Below are 17,311 nucleotides of genomic sequence, written 5' to 3'. Positions count from 1 at the left end.
CTTTAGTTTCATACAGTACCTGCTGTGATCTTGCTATGCTGCCCCCTCTAGTGGACTGATTCATTTACTGCTGCACACAAAAGTTTATGTAAGTTTATTTAATATAATGAAATTTGCATACGATACAGATTTCTACAGAAGACATTTCAAATAATATCATCTAATGTTTCTGGAAATACCCCATATGATACCCCAGACCAATGCCACTTTCTTGTAATCTAGGCAAGCCAGTCCTAGAAAGGACTTTATTATAAAGCTAATAAGTAATTGGTTGGTTGTCAAGTTCTAGTTCCATGCTGTTATAGCAGCTCTCAGCATCCATATGCACCTGCCATTAGTACATACACAGGGTGCATTGTGCTGCTACACTGCCGTGTTAATATTTCTGTGCCAGCGTGGAGGAAACAGGGAGCTGAGGTCTCAAACCTCCACCCCCAGAGGTGTAGCAGCTGTTAACCTGGCCTTGGGAACATCTCATGAAAAGAGTTGAGTGAGTTTTCTGCTTTCAACATACTCACATGCGAGTCTAAGGAAATGAAGCCTTATATAATACACACACACACAGGGTTGGGAGGGTTACTTTTGAAATGTATTCCACTACATATTACAGAATACATGCTGTAAAATGTAATTTGTAACGTATATTATACAATGCTGTTCAAAGGTTTTAGGCACTTGAGAAAAATGTTGCATAGTGAAGATGTCTTCAAAAATAATGACATAAATAATTTTAATTTATCAATTAACATCATACAAAGTCCAGTAAACATAAAAAAAGCTAAATCAATATTTGGTGTGACCACCTTTGCCTTTAAAACAGCACCAATTCTCGTAGGTACACCTGGACACAGTTTTTCTTTGTTGTTGGCAGATAGGATAGGATGATCCAAGCTTCTTGGAGAATTCACCACAGTTCTTCTATCTATTTAGGCTGTCTCAATTGCTTCTGTCTCTTTATGTAATCTCAGACTGACACAATGTTCAGTGGGGGGCTTTGTGGGGGCCATGACATCTGTTGCAGGGCTCCCTGATCTTGTATTCTAATCTTTTCTATTTGCAAAAGTAATGTTTGGGAGTCTAAAATGTATTTTTCCTATTGACACACTAAAGCTGAAGATATAAATAACTTAAGACAAATGTTTTTGTGAAATGTCTTAAGTGCCTAAAACTTTTGCACATTTATATATATATATATATATATTCCCAAGTCAGTTAATCCCCAATTGTTAATGGGCAGTTCTCAAATTTTCAAATTCAAGAGAAAATGTTACTATGTTGCAAATAAGTACAGCGATACCATGGTAAAAGATGGTAACATCCTGTTATAGGCTATACCATGACACTGAATATTTACTATAATCACGTCCCATGGCATTTACATCATATTACAAGCTAATTCAAAAAATACCTAGTTATTTTGCCGGCATTACACTGACAGTGGCGTAGCAATCATTTCAAAAGTGATGGGGACAGAATTATTAGTGCAAGACGAACATAAAATTATAAGATATATTTTTAAGGCTCTCAATCAATTACATTTATTTAATTGAATTAATTACATGATTGACCAGTGAATTGTAACTTTTGCATTTACACATTTATACATTTGCTGTATGAAAGACACAGCGTAAACACATTTGCCTTGTGAAAAAGTGTGGGGGAAGAACTTTGGTTTTACTGAAAGTTAGGGGGACACGTCACCCGCGTCCCCCATGTATTCTACGCCCCTGTACACTGACATGAGGTAAATAAAATCAGTTCATTCATTTTTTTCTAAAAACATTGTTAACATGTTCTTTGGTGACTATTGTCAAACGTTTCTGCCGTTAATACTTGCTGAAAAAAAAGTAACTAAAGCATTCTCCAGTACTGTCAAGTGTCAAAAGCCCGAAAACTCACGTTCACTCACGCATGTAATACCGAACCTGACTAGAGCTCTCTGCTTTTTATCGTCTTTTCTGAAGGAAGTGACGCGATACGCACTGACGTGGCCGGAAACCCGACATCTTGACGGAGGAAACGCTTCGGAGTTGAGGAGGAAACTTACAACTGTGAGTGTTAAAAACTTATTTAACTTAAAATTGAACGATTGTCTTCGGCATTTTATCAAAAGGGAAACGAACGAAAGTTAAACCCCTGTTAAATAACGTATTACCAGTGGAAAGAGAAAACTGAATTAAAGCTGTCGTGTCTGTGACAAAGAAAACAACAAACTATTGACTTCTGTCAACTTTGTATTTAAATATTTTTGTCCCATTGATTATTAAATACATCGGCCTGCTCAAACTATTGAGATCAAGTGTATTATTAATTGTTTTTAACATTGCAGACTTTAATGCTTCCTATAACTGTTCCCTTTTCCTTTATATAACAATATAAAAACGATTTTTATTGATTTAAAATGAAATATTAACATTTACAATTATTGTAGAGACTTTAATACCATCAGCCTTTTTAATTACAGAATGTCATATCATAAACCTGTCCAATGTGTTGAGTTCAATTATTAAAATATGATTAATATTATATAGATTTTGTTTAATAGATGTGTATATTACAGCTTGTCCTGGTTTACTACAGCAGTGAGCAGTTGTGTACCTGTTATTCTCCTGGAGAATCAGGAATGACTTGTAATGAAATGGACTTGAGTTCTTAAATTAATATTTAGCTGCTCTGTTTAAAACTGTGTAAGCTGATTTGGTGAACCAGTTTGTGATTTTGTTTTCAGTTTCAGTTGTGTGAAAACAGCATTTATCAAACATGGGCAATTTATTCGCAAACCTCTTTAAAGTCTTTGGCAAGAAAGAGATGAGAATTCTCATGGTGGGTCTCGATGCTGCCGGAAAGACAACGATTCTGTACAAGCTGAAGCTCGGCGAAATTGTAACCACCATCCCAACCATCGGTAGGTGTTTAAAATCTGCTTCCTGTATCAGAACTTTTGAAAGAGTGAAATGCATTTGTTTAATTTTAATTTGTCGCTCATATTCAAGGTTTTAATGTTGAAACGGTGGAGTACAAGAACATAAGTTTCACCGTGTGGGACGTCGGTGGTCAGGATAAGATTCGACCATTGTGGCGTCATTACTTCCAGAACACACAAGGTAAGATTTCCCACATATTTACAATATTTCAGGTTCAATTTACAAAATCTGTTCAGGGTGGTTCCCGTAGAGCAGGGTTCTTCAACTACTTTCTTGGTGGTCAAAGTTGATCAAATAATTTTGATCAACTTTATTTTAAAAAAAAAAAACATAATCATTTTAACAATTTAGGTCTATTTTTATTCTTTTTTTTTTTTTTTACAAATTATGAAAGCTGAGGAGGAACATTTAGATCTGCTAAAGCCCTCTCACAATATCAACCCACATGAAAACAATGGCCATATAGAAATGTCATGTTTACTTAAGAATACATTTAAATTTAATTTTCTTTTTGGAAAAAGAAAAGCTAAAATGTTCTTCCATTTTCTCTATAAAGTATCATCCTATTCGGTGAGGGGGAAATTAGGCCTGCAGATAATCATAGGGAAAAGATGGACAAACTGAGGGCATTTTCAGACCCATAGACCATTTGCTTTGTTCCAAAACGGGGATTAAATTGTTACAGTGTTGCATTTTCTTCTTGGTTCGATTCGCTTTCACAAGTTGCAAATGTTGCATTTCAAAACGGAAATTCAAAACCAGCTTCGAGCGTCACCAGTTAGAGGTTGTGCTCCAAATACAAATTATCCATCACTTGGATGGATATGACATTATTGTAAAGTTTCCGTCATGGTTATTTTTATCCATCATTAGTTGCTTTTGCATTAATTCTCCATTGAAACGTGCCTGTTCTTACAGATCTCTCTCTCTCTCCCTCTCTCACACATACACACACAAACAGCAGAGTAAAGCCGCGTAAAAATATTTTTTATTTGTCAAAAAAGTCCTCCCGTGTTCTGCCGCTATCCAAAAGAGAGAAACGATCGCGTTGAAATTACCTCAGGAATTATAAAACAGCTCCTATTTTAAATGTGCAATTATATCTAATATAGTTGCCAAAAGGCTATATCCATGTTTTGATGATGAATTACAGAGAAGTGTGGATCTAAAGATGTCTTCTCCAAAGATCCCTCAGTTATGTTCATGGTTTTTATTTGGTTCGTTGGTCCGTTGGGTCAGTTTGCATTCTCACCACAAGTAAACAACTCCAGAGTTCGTTTGCAATCGGTACGAGACCTCCTCCTTCAGGCGGTCTCAGACCAATTGTTTTGGTGCTGATCTGGGTGCGATTGCCGTGTTCATATATGCCTAAACGAACTGAAACAAGGGAAAAAACGCGCCAGGTTCCGGAACAAACGCTCCAAACGAGCCAGATTTGAAAATGAGTCGATGCTGTTCGTGATTGAGATGGCTGACTCACAGCTGTATGTAGAACCAAATATAATCCGGATGTTTGCAGGTTCAGTTCCACATTATCACTTTTTGATGAGACCCTGCACAGATGAGACAAGCCCCTTTTATACTTTAAGAATAGTGAATAAAAGCAAACTTTTCAGCACAATTTCTTTGAACGGTCAGTTTTCATAATCGATTTCTCTTTTGTTGCCTAAGATGTGCATATGTGCTGACAACTTTTCTGTAACAACTGCAGTGATTATTTTTCTACATCTGTAGATTTGACCGCACTCTACACAACTAAGCAATTGATATAAATACAGTTGTGCTCAAAAGTTTGCATACCCTGGCAGAAATTGTGAAATTTTGGCATTGATTCTTTTATTTAAGGATAGTGATCATATGAAGCCATTTATTATCACATAGTTGTTTGGCTTTTTTTTAAATCATAATGATAACAGAAATCACCCAAATGGCCCTGATCAAAAGTTTACATACCCTTGAATGTTTGGCCTTGTCACAGACACACAAGGTGACACACACAGGTTTAAATAGCAATTAAAGTTTAATTTCCCACACCTGTGGCTTTTTAAATTGCAATTAGTGTTTGTGTATAAATAGCCAATGAGTTTGTTAGCTCTCACGTGGATGCACTGAGCAGGCTAGATACTGAACCAAGGGGAGCAGAAAAATACAAGGTAATGGAACTTTATAAAGATGGAAAAGGATATAAAAAGATATCCAAAGCCTTGAAAATGGCAGCCAGTACTGTTCAATCACTTATTAAGAAGTGGAAAATTCAGGGACCTCTTGATACCAAGCCAAGGTCAGGTAGACCAAGAAAGATTTCAGCCACAACTGCCAGAAGAATTGTTTGGGATACAAAGAAAAACCCACAGGTAACCTCAGAAGAAATACAGGCTGCTCTGGAAAAAGACAGTGTGGTTGTTTCAAGGAGCACAATACGACGATACTTGAACAAAAATGAGCTGCATGGTTGAGTTGCCAGAAAGAAGCCCTTACTGAGCCAGTGCCACAAAAAAGCCCGGTTACAATATGCCCGACAACACCTTGACACGCCTCACAGCTTCTGGCACACTGTAATTTGAAGTGACAAGACCAAAATAGAGCTTTATGGTCACAACCATAAGCGCTATGTTTGGAGAGGGGTCAACAAGGCCTATAGTGAAAAGAATACCATCCCCACTGTGAAGCATGGTGGTGGCTCACTGATGTTTTGGGGGTGTGTGAGCTCTAAAGGCACAGGGAATCTTGTGAAAATTGATGGCAAGATGAATGCAGCATGTTATCAGAAAACACTGGCAGACAATTTGCATTCTTCTGCACGAAAGCTGCGCATGGGACGCTCTAGGACTTTCCAGCATGACAATGACCCTAAGCACAAGCTTAAGTTGACCCTCCAGTGATTACAGCAGAAAAAGGTGAAGGTTCTGGAGTGGCCATCACAGTCTCCTGACCTTAATATCATCAAGCCACTCTGGGGAGATCTCAAACGTGTGGTTCATGCAAGACGACCAAAGTCTTTGCATGACCTGAAGGCATTTTGCCAAGACGAATGGGCAGCTATACCACCTGCAAGAATTTGGGGCCTCATAGACAACTATTACAAAAGACTGCATGCTGTCATTGATGCTAAAGGGGGCAGTACACATTATTAAGAACTAAGGGTATGCATACTTTTGAACAGGGGTCATTTCATTTTTTTCTTTGTTGCCATGTTTTGTTTTATGAATGTGCCATTCTGTTATAAACTACAGTTGAATATGAATCCCATAAGAAATAAAATAAATGTGTTTTGCCTGCGCATTCATGTTTTCTTTAGAATGGTACATATATTACCAATTCTCAAAGGGTATGCAAACTTTTGAGCACAACTGTACATTTGATTGAAAAAGACGCGATCGAATGCTCACATAAACGGTGCGATCCATGTTTAGCAAAGCAGGGTAACTGAACTAGCTTAAACACGTGCTTCGGTCTGGACAACTGATGACGACTGAATACTGTTGCACGTGCCATTGAGTGTTGTTAAACTCGCCGCTGATTGCTGAGGCTCGCGCCTATGAACTGTACAGAGCGCGCTCTGGTATTTCAGAGGGCGAGGCGTCAAAAATCAGTTGGATGGCCAGAAAAAGATGATTGTTGGGCTGGATTTGGCCCGCAGGCCGCCAGTTGATTAGCCCTGCTGTAGAGGAATGAAAAAAAAAATTTTTTTTTAAATGTTGTCAAAAGCCTTTTTTTTTTTTTTATAGTGAATACAAATTTGGTTAAATACAGCTGCTATCGCTTTTTATTATTATTAAGATCTATAAATAAGGTAATTTTTACTTTTATAGTTTCACTTTTTGTGTTCCATTTTGAGACCACCACTGATTGCCAGATAAAGATGTTTGTTTGTTTTTTGCCAGATACACGTTCCTACCTGTTTGAGAAAAGATTTCCAAATATGTTAGTTGTAGGGCTGTAAATCGATTGAATTAAGAACACAGTTTTCTGATTAATCACGATTAATCATAGTACATGCTACAGTTAATGTTGCTAGTGGGCGTTCCTACTGCTGTCGCTCTAACATTATTGGTTGGCTGCATGTCTAGCCATATCTTTTGAAAATATGATCACAGATGAGCTATATTGCCAGTAAAACAAAGATATCACTCTAACGTGACAAGGAAGCCGTTTTTTGTCACTAAAATGAACATTCTGCTGTGGAGAGTGTTTTAATATAAACTATAGCAGTGTAAAGTGCATTAAATCATTAACCCGATAATGAACGATCTATAAATGTATGAATTAAACGTGGCTTAATGTAGCCATGTAAAACCATGAGCAGTGTTCTTACAGGTTTTTGAAGAGTGCGCTTGTGTGTGAACAGACTGAATAACCAACGTCATAGGATGGAGCCCAACAATAAGACAACACAGCGGAAAGAATTCAACATTTCAGTGGGAAAAGCAGAGACACTAAACTATGCCCATTTATAAACACCACTGTAAAGTATTGATGGTCCCTCATGTTCACGTATATGCGCTCGTACACTGGTGGAATCCCAGAGATTTACGTAAGAGGGAAACCCCACTATGGCAGAATAATTCTGCTTTAGGTCGCGATAGAAAGTTAAGGAAACAAACACAGCAAAAACTCTGGAATATCTGAAAATAAAATGAAGCAACAGAGAATAAAATCGCAGAGTCATTCTCGGATACCATGTTTTTTATTTACACAAGCATCGCGGATAAATTGCATTGCTGTGGAGAAAGCTGCTTACTGACCGAGATGCATGTATACGGGAGTAAAGATTATGCTGCTAATACAGTGCATGTAAACGGAACGCTGCTTTTTGCAATAAACCGCTTTCTGATGTCCATGGAAACGTAGTCACTTGTGCAGATGTCAGTGAGTGAGCATTTTCGGGCGATGCAAAGAGATGCGGCAGCTTGCCCGTATCTCTCCCACACCTGGCTCACCACTTGTGGGTGAAGTCTCCACAACTTGCAGGTGAAGTCCCTAACCCTCTCTGTACAGTAAATCCACTCTTGTGTTTATTACAATATGCCAGGAACATGCGTCATGCAAAAAGAACAAGCGTGCACTGCTCCACACAGTCAAGCCGCTTTTCCACCATGGGGCGAAACAGTTCTCATTGCATGCCGATCTAGGCCAGCTGGCATGGTTACGGTATCTTTTTCCACTGTGGTGCAGTGAAATCAGCAGAATGTACTCAACAAATCCGCCTGTTGGCAACGGCGTGAGAGGTAAACATTGGAGCGAGTGCGCTCTGGAGGATGATCGCATATTCAAGTTGTTAGGACTGCTTTTTCCCCTGGTTTTACTTTGCTAACAAACAGCAAAGACACGGATCATGTTGCAAAAAGGAAAGTAAAGAGAAAAAGGCAAGATGTTTACCATCATTTGCTCAGGGCTTGTGTTTGCCACCGGACATGAACTGCAGAAAGGTAAAAGTTCCCAGACTAGCTAAATATGATATTTATTAACAAAATATTATATGAAAATAGTATATGAGAATATATATATGTTGATGTATTTTGAGTTTAAATGAGTTAGTAATCTACTTCCCTGACGGAAAAGGTGTTTAGAAAAAGAAATGTAGTTTACAATACTAGTTAAACTATCATAATAAAACCATGACGATACACTAAACGAGTCGCCACGTACTAAAGCCATTCCGCTAGCATGGTTAAGAGTGGTTGAGTACGGTTAGCTGACCGTGCTGAGAATTCTGTGCCAAGAACGGTTTATAACCGTGCCGTGCCGAACCGTGCTCAAGTGGAAATGCTACTGTAACCGTTCTGTACTGTGCTCAGAACCATTAGGCCCGATGGTGGAAAAGCTGCTATAGTTTCTGTGCTACAATGTGCAGTGAAGTCCAGCAGTGCCGCCTGGAAATTTCTATATGCCACTTTTTGCCACAGGTAGTGGGGAAAAACGGATACTGCATTAATTGCGTTCATTGTTTTAATGCTTTAAACAGTCAGTTATTAATCGCAGAAATTAATGTGTTCAATTTCCCAGCCCTAGTCATATGTATAAGATAGATTGATAGATGTAGACATAGATAATAAATATCCAGTAATCATGAAGGACAGTAAAAGTCATGGAAATGTGTCGGTGGGAGCACTGCAAAAAACACTGGCTCAACAAACGATTTGTTCACAAATTTGCCCTCATAATACTACATGTAGCTTACTGTATCTCAATTCATCTTGTTGTAGGTCTGATCTTTGTGGTTGACAGCAACGACAGAGAGCGTGTGAATGAGGCGCGAGAGGAGCTGATGAGAATGCTGGCTGAGGATGAGCTCAGGGAAGCAGTCCTGCTAGTGTTTGCCAACAAACAGGTACAAACAGCTTTCATGTGATCATGTGAACAGTTTGTTTCTTCCAGTTGCATGCTGTTACAGATTTGATAATATTTTTTCCAACAGGACCTTCCAAACGCCATGAACGCTGCAGAAATCACAGACAAGCTGGGGCTGCACTCGCTCCGGCACAGGAACTGGTACATTCAGGCCACGTGCGCCACCAGCGGCGACGGCCTCTATGAGGGACTCGACTGGTTGTCCAACCAACTCAAAAACCAGAAATAATCACCTCACTCTACTCTTTCTTAGTTTGTTGTTCTTAACACTTGCTTTACTCCAGTGTTTTTAAACAGACGGTGCTGGAAGATGCGCTCATATCATACCTGTCATATAATGTAAATAGTTGTGTTTTTGTTGCGAGGCGGTTTATTGAGCACCATTATGCAATATCAACTTAGTCTTTCATCATTTTATTTACATCATTTTTTCCATTGTTATTGTCTGAGTCATTGAAAAAGGGGAGTTAAGAACATCGGTCCTGTAAACTCCAATACATTTCATTTGAAGCTTGCACATGTATTATTTTGTTGTGCGTTTAACAAGACTGTCTCAAACATGTACTGTAAGCTGTTTTGTTGGTCTCAAATCAAATACAGGAAATCAACCAGTATGGACACTACCTGCACAGATTACGGTTCAGATTAAAGGAAGAGAAAACCAAAAACTCAGCAAAGGTTGATAGGACCTCAAGCTTTACTGTCAGGATACTTCAGGAGCCATAAGTGTGATGCCTTTAAATAATAAGCCAGTTACACAAAGATAAGTTTTCTATCTGTTATCAGACTCCCATTGCACATCAGTTGACAGTTTTTACTTTAGTGTTGTGTGTGTGCATGTGGGAAATGTCAGTGTATCTCAGGAAACCTGTCCAGAACATGTTTGGGTCATATTTCACACCAGAATATAAATAAATAATAAGGAACTTCAAGATTTTTTGCATTGAAACTATTTAAGCACATTTCCTCCCAAATCACATTACTGCAAAAAAAATAAATTTACATACTGTAATCTGTCATATATACATACTGAATATTTAAATTGTCAAATTTTTTACATCATGGTAGTATTTGTTGTATGTTTACTTAAATTACAGTAAGTTTTATTGTAAATGAGTTTCATTGTCATGCAAAATGTCTTTTTATTTTATTTGTGATTAAATGTGACCCAAACATGTTTTTGCAAGATTCACCCTGTAAAAGAAAATGAAGCATTTCAATAAATGCTCCTAGAATGAAGGTTTAAGAGCAAAAATGTCTACATGTATTCCTCAGCAGATGTCTCTCTTACCTTAATACTTTGGGGTTTATGGGTCTTGCTTACATATAAACTAAAAACCTAACCACCACTAAGATTAAACAATGGCAACCTCATCTAAGCACCTGATAACTTGATGTCTAATGAAACGAGTTATACATTTTGATGAGTATATTTTGAATTCCTCATGTTCCTGAAAAAAATAGAGAATGTGGCATGTTAATAGCAATATGACTTTGTATGGGCGTATGCTTTGCATATAGGGGTCAGTTTCCTTCAGAGTAGCACACCTGGTGCCTTTACGTTTCAGAGACAACCGTTGAAAAATCTTCATGTCTACTCACATGGTCACTATTATAGCAATGTTTGAGCTGATGCCTTTAAGGACACTTTACTATTTCTCTTTTTTTCTCTTTTCCCAATTAACCTCTGATTTGATAGATACTGATTTATTGGGGTCAAAAACTGAATGTGAATCTCTTAGCAAAATATGTGTGACTATTAACATATATGTCTTTTTTTAATTATTCATTTTGACAAATGCACTGTAATTAAAGATAATAGTGTAAAACTGGACTTTTATTGTTGCACTCGTTATTAACTTTGAAACAGCTCTGATAAGTTTATTTTCTAAAATAGATTTACAAAAAAAGAACAAATTGAGAAAATATGAATGTTGCCATATGGCAATTCTTTACCACAACAGAATTGCAGTAATGAAGTCATTTCCTCATTCCTGGGAATTTTTATAGATAGTTGCACCAATTTTATTAAAGCGAGAATATAAATTAATCATTTAAAAAATATTAGCTTTTCTGTTATTGGATCTATTTAATGTTCGAATAATCTAATGAGATTTTGAAATTCAACTTCTAAAAGTAATTAAAGGTATGTTTTGTGCCACTAGCTTCCAACTGAATTTCAAAAATACAAGTTTTGGCAGTGAAACAAAGCATGCAAGGAGTGCAGCTTGGCTGTGAAGTTTTCTTTCTGGTGCTCTTTGGATAAGGGATCTTCACTACAAACATCAGTGTAGTGGTCCAAGACACTCAGAGTTAGGGATGGGAATAGTAAGGAATATAACGATTCAGGTTCCAATTCCGGTTCTTTAACTTTTGAGGAAGAAATGTTTGGAAATAAGAAATAAAAATGTCACTAGATTCACTGCCCTCAGCAGCCTGTTACCAAATAATGAGTTGATATAATGTTGTAACAGATCAAAGTCTTGCTTGTGATTACACCAGGGTCAGAAATTAAAAATGCAAACCATTGCAAACCAAACCATGAAATTCAAATTATGGGGCAAAACATGCCTTCATGATGAATTCCTCTATTATTGGCATACTTACACATGCTGATGAAATGTATGGTTGGTTTGTTTCTTGGTTTGTTAGTTATTAATGCCAAGCCAGCTTCCATGTCTATTTTCATGGCTAAATACAACTTAACCTCCTGGGACCCGAGTGTGACTGCTGTGTGCATTTTCCATTCCCCTTTTTGATTTGTAACTAGTAGCACCTAATAAACAAGCAAAAATAAATAATTAAAATCATTTTTAGACCAAATAGTTTTCCTAGAAATTACATCTGTACAGTCAGTGGGACTAAAATGTGAAATTTTAAAAAGCACCAAGCTATAGAATGTATATTTTATCAAATTGTTTATGTTTCCAGGAGTGTTGGTTATTCATGTTTTTGAGACATTACAGACATTACATCAGAAACGTGCATAAAATATTCTGATTCAAAGTAATGGCCAACATCATCCAATCACTGCCAACCATGTTAAAATAAAATGATACATTAAAAATTCTTAATCTAAGTACTGATTACCATTGTCCTGTGTCTGCCAAACATGTTGAGTGTTCATCTGCAGCCTGAAACTGAACTTTTAGCCAGATTTTAGGAGTGAATGCGCTGCATTGGAAAGCTTTAGGATGCTTCCGTGCTCCCTAATTAGGGAATTACTTAACCTCCAGTGTGCTGCCTGTCAGAACTGGTCTCAGAACAGTTTGAAATGCACCTTATTTTCATTCTAACTCCATATGCAACCTTTGAAAGCAAAGGTTTTGGATGCATCCATTGATTCTCAATGTGATAATGCACAGTAAATCTAGGATATTGAGGAAAATAAGCCTATAGTCCAATTATGTGGTCATTGTGTTTCACAGCATGCCATTTTGAATAAATCAATGAAATATTTAAAATGGCATATTGGATGAAACTTGATGAAACTTCATTCACTAAAAGAACTGGTTCATACGAGTGATTTGTTCGGGAGGTAGCACTGTATGTTTTGCATTGTAGATTTAAAAGAATGGGCTCATAATAGTCATTCATTCAGGAATCAGACCACATTGGTCGCACTGTATGAAACAGGTAGGTGCATTCCAATCGACTCATAGTGCCCTGTGAAGTGGACATCACATGGTATTCAACCATCTTAAGTGAGATTCCAATTCGAAGGGAGTGTACATGTTTAGATGGAATGGCACTACAAACATCATAAGGAATAATGCTACATCGATACATTCCACGGGAAGTGGAAAGGAAGATTAACCCACCAGTTATTGTGAACCAAAAGTGTAATACATGAAGTCTGGCTAAAATAAACACTAAAATAAAATAAATGGAGTTTGAATGTCTGGCGTGTTAATTTAGCTTAATTCATGCAGTTGTGCGCGATTGTATTGCCTTCTAAAATGCTTTACAAATAATACATTATTGCACCAAATTAAGAAATACAATTTGAAAGATATAGAATAATTTTAGATAAAATCCTGTATTCTTTATATATAATTACCCACAGATCCCCTGCAGGAAATTAACTGAGTGAACAGAATATTTGTTTGGCAACTTAAGCTTGAAACATGAACAAACCTACAGTCTTTAAAGTGAAGTATCTCTGGTAGATAACGTGGGGTTTGGTTTAGGGGAGGGTGGAGATGAACAGCAAGTGTGCCTGGTGTATAGGTGTTCTCTTGTGTGTCTCACTGTCATTAACTCTCCACCGAAACACCCTCCAGCTCCCCAAACGCCTCCCTCACCTTCTCAGCAGAAGCACTTTAATAAGTGACAAATAGGATCGGCCGGGCCTCTGCGGTCAGAAGCCTGGAATCAGGCGCCGGGGCTGTCGGCCCAACGAGGGGGAAGGAAAGCAATCTAGGACAACGTTCCTTTGGCCCGATTAGGCTGCCATGGATAATGCAGCCAAGCCCGTAATACATGGCAGAGAAGGCATGATGGTGGGAACAGGAGGGGTTCCACTCTTTTTTGCTGGCTCTCTTACAGGGTGGCTTTTGTTCAGCCCACTCCTGCTGATCCAGCGGCTTGGGGTTTGTGTGTGGCTCTCGGGCCATCCCTGGGCCTGGATTTTTGCACTTGTCTTTTGTCTGGACTTCGCTCTTTTCTCGCACGGCCCCAGGTGCCTGCCAACAGAATGCAGCCTTTCACAGGAACTCAATGCAAATGCAAACACTCAGCTCTATTATAGCGGCAGGAATACATTCCAACAGTCAGCAAGCAGTACTCCAAATAAAAACAACATGGATTGAGAAAACAAGGCAGGAGAAAACAATATCTTCTGAAGTATTGAGGTTTTGAGAGCAGAAGCATTTTAGAAGCAACCACCCAGCCAAGTGCCAGGCCAGGTTGGCATGACTTTGTACAAAATCAAGCCATTTACAGTGTGTTATAAAAACACGGTTTATTTCACAAAACATACAAGAATAAAATTGATTGTGGTGCCACATGCTACTTTGTTTGGTCATGACATGTTCTCTATGGCAAATTGATTTCTAGTTCTCTCCTTACGCAGTGAAAAAAAGATTTAATGGGTCAATCTTCCGAAAACACATATTTAGGACACATTTTACCTCAAAGTCAAAAAAGAAAAACAAATATTTAGTATAAAGTTGACAGATTTTGCACATTTATACAGTAACTAAAGGAAAAGTGGTTGCGCTTTGCATCCAAAATGAGAACACTGTACGCACCACAAGCTAATTTTATCTGACAGTTAAGTTTTGCTCAACATTTACAGGACAATTTTGTGGAATTTACCCAAAACACATAGTGTGCTGGATCTAAATCTTTGCTCCGTCATGCCTTGTGGCCTAATTTGACCCGAGTTTCACAGAGGGGCTGATCAGATCCATAAAAGGGCAAAAGAGGGGGCAAGGGGGGGCTCAAGAGCATCAGTCGTCTGAGTCAGTGTCGTGGCGCCGCCGGTGACTTTGTGATGGGGACCCTCGACCAGCATGGTGGCCGTCGGAGGACGAGTCCTTGTCGCGCCTTCGGCGGCGGTGCTGTTGATGGGGGCTCGGGCTCCTACGGGCGGCCTTTGGCCCCCCTACTGAATGGCTGTCACGAGCTCCGGCTCCACTCTGACTGCTCCTTGATGGATTAGGACTGTGGTGGTCCCGTGGATCTTTTCTCCGCCTGTGGAGCACAAAACACACCTAAACAATCATTTATTCCAGGGTGAGCATGGGAAGTTTAGTTCTGTTTGGCAGAGAGGGGAGAACTATAATTCAAACATACACTATTTTGGACATTATATGGACACTTTCTACTGTAACAATCACAGAGACATAATCTGGACATATTATAAAGTGGTCCTAAAAATGACTTGGATACTTTAGCCTTACATGGTGATGTATAATATCATTACTCATTACATTAGATTAAAGCAATATCACACAAGCTAGAGCACTGTTATTGCTGTATATCAGCATGGCGGCTAATTACGATAACTCCAACTCAGTAATATTTCCCAAGAATCCCTACAGTGTAGTCCCAAAAATGCACTTAATAATTTAATATATTGATTCAAATGAGGCATTTTGATTTTTTTTATGAGTTCTAAGAGAAACTATGATTTAATGGAAGTAAATTAGGTGTACCAAAAATCATAAATCAGAGTTATATCTTATCATTATTGTGAGGTGAAAATAAGAATCCACTGTGCCAGTTTAAATTCCTTTAGAAAACAGTGCGTGGCACACATGGACGTGTTAAGTTATTGAAATTTGATTTTTTCCGTCTGAAAATAATAATGAAAGCCGGAACAGATGATGGAGAATGTCACGTTATGTCAGGGCAATAATTTGGAGGGAAACAAAATCTAGTATTAAGTTTCTAGTATTATAGGTTTGATCAAACACCAGGGGAACTCCCACCTCCTTAAATTTTTTTGGCCTAAAGGGGGGTCCCTTAACTTTCAATTTGAACACTGGTTGCAGCTGTTAGTTTAACTCTATTCCTCAGCTGTAGTGTGATAGAAATCTGCTCCAAAAACATGGAGGACCCCAGTTTCATTATTGTATATTACTTGGGGAACTCTTATTTTGACATGACACAGAAACCCTCTCCCCTGCCATGTTGAAAGTTTACATGTCCTCCCAACTTTGAATCTTGTATCAGGTAGACGCCCTGAGCATGTGTGATTACTCCGGCTGTAATGCTGAAGCTGTTAGTTTAACTCTATTTCTCAGCTATTTCTCACGCACTAACAACGCAGTCTCTCTCAACGTCAACTCTACTCACTTGTAAACACATACACACATAAAAGATGGTCTTTTGTCACCACTTACTGGCTGAAATCTTAATGTCACAGGGATGAATAAAAAATCCCCACATCTAGCTGCTCTTATACATCTGCACTGCTCTTACACTTTAGTTTGTAACGCTACGAACACAAGTGGAGTGACACAGACAGTGAAACATCACAGAGTGTGAACTTGAGGAGAACTGATGTCATACAGCCACTAAAATCACATTGACACCAGTTGATTAAAAGTTATTGCAAAAATGGCTCAGTAAAATAAAGTTAGTTATGACAAAAGCTCTAGCAGCATTTGTTTGAAAATGTCACTTGGATTGATATGTTCTATCTAATGCAATGACATTCAGACCTTTTAAAGTGTGACTTAAATGTCCAAAACAATACTTTTTGGGGCCACTGTTTATCTGAACAGAATGCAAAAGCCAATTAGTTTGAAAGCTGGAACAGAAATATGAAATTTCAATCAATCTCAGGGTCCATAAATACTATTATAAACCAGTGCTATTCATGTTCTCTAATGTAACAAACTTCAGCCTAAACCTATTGGTTCTATCCCAAAACCCAGTGGGCTGGCTAAGTAGGCAGCATTTTGAAAACCCCTTGAAATATCTTGATGAGCACTGTTTTCTGTCCTGTGTTGTGTTAAAATCTTTAATGTCTTTAACTCCCGACACAGCGGTTGTTCCAAACGGTAAGCGGCATAACTATGTTGCCTTAAGATACCTTGTTTGGGCCAGATTTTAAGACAACATAGCATGTCTCCTTTAGAGATAATGCGATTTCAGAATGCATTCCAATGAACTCAAAAATTCACTCCAGATGGTGGATTTAGCAAGAGAAATGTCAATTATAAATATAAATAATTACAATACTGAAAATACTGATTAATAATAATTGACTATTTGTACCCATTTTGTGTGTGCTTTACAACTAGGTGTTAAATGTTAAGTTTTAAAAGTCAACTCACCCATGTAAATCACGGGAAGAGTTTTATTTTTATGACACACAGAGTTGTTGCCTATGTAGAGGGTTCCAAATCGGTCACTGCCTATGTAGGCAATGGGCAGTCAGGCAGCACACTGGGTTTTGGAAAAGATCTATAGTGTGATAATTTACTTCAAACTTAAAGTTTAAAAACTGGCTTCTGAAAAATGATGGCCTGTTTCATTTGAAGCTGATAAGAAAAAAGACATTAGAAACTGAACAGTGAGAA

The 17,311-nt window shown here is 38.1% G+C and overlaps 2 protein-coding genes across 2 annotated transcripts in view; one reads left to right on the top strand and one right to left on the bottom strand.

Moving 5' to 3' along the window:
• The first annotated feature begins 1,981 nt into the window (after positions 1-1,981).
• Positions 1,982-11,109, top strand: arf1 (ADP-ribosylation factor 1). Its single transcript, XM_051699585.1, has 5 exons — positions 1,982-2,051; positions 2,729-2,905; positions 2,994-3,104; positions 9,131-9,255; positions 9,343-11,109. Exons 2-5 carry the CDS (start codon positions 2,761-2,763, stop codon positions 9,502-9,504), a joined length of 543 nt encoding a protein of 180 aa, XP_051555545.1. The 5' UTR covers positions 1,982-2,051; positions 2,729-2,760; the 3' UTR covers positions 9,505-11,109.
• A 3,103-nt stretch (positions 11,110-14,212) lies between these two features.
• The window catches only part of c6h1orf35 (chromosome 6 C1orf35 homolog), a 9,481-nt gene continuing 6,382 nt past the window's right edge, over positions 14,213-17,311 (bottom strand). Inside the window, exon 8 of the mRNA XM_051699576.1 lies at positions 14,213-14,972. Within this exon, the coding sequence (XP_051555536.1) occupies positions 14,729-14,972 (244 nt within the window). The 3' untranslated portion in view covers positions 14,213-14,728. The remainder of the gene's footprint in view (positions 14,973-17,311) is intronic.

This window comes from Myxocyprinus asiaticus, chromosome 6, assembly GCF_019703515.2.
Source record: "Myxocyprinus asiaticus isolate MX2 ecotype Aquarium Trade chromosome 6, UBuf_Myxa_2, whole genome shotgun sequence".
Classification (NCBI taxonomy): Eukaryota; Metazoa; Chordata; class Actinopteri; order Cypriniformes; family Catostomidae; genus Myxocyprinus; species Myxocyprinus asiaticus.
The sequence above is the reverse complement of the archived record's forward strand: the minus strand, read 5'-3'. Positions and strand labels throughout refer to the sequence as shown.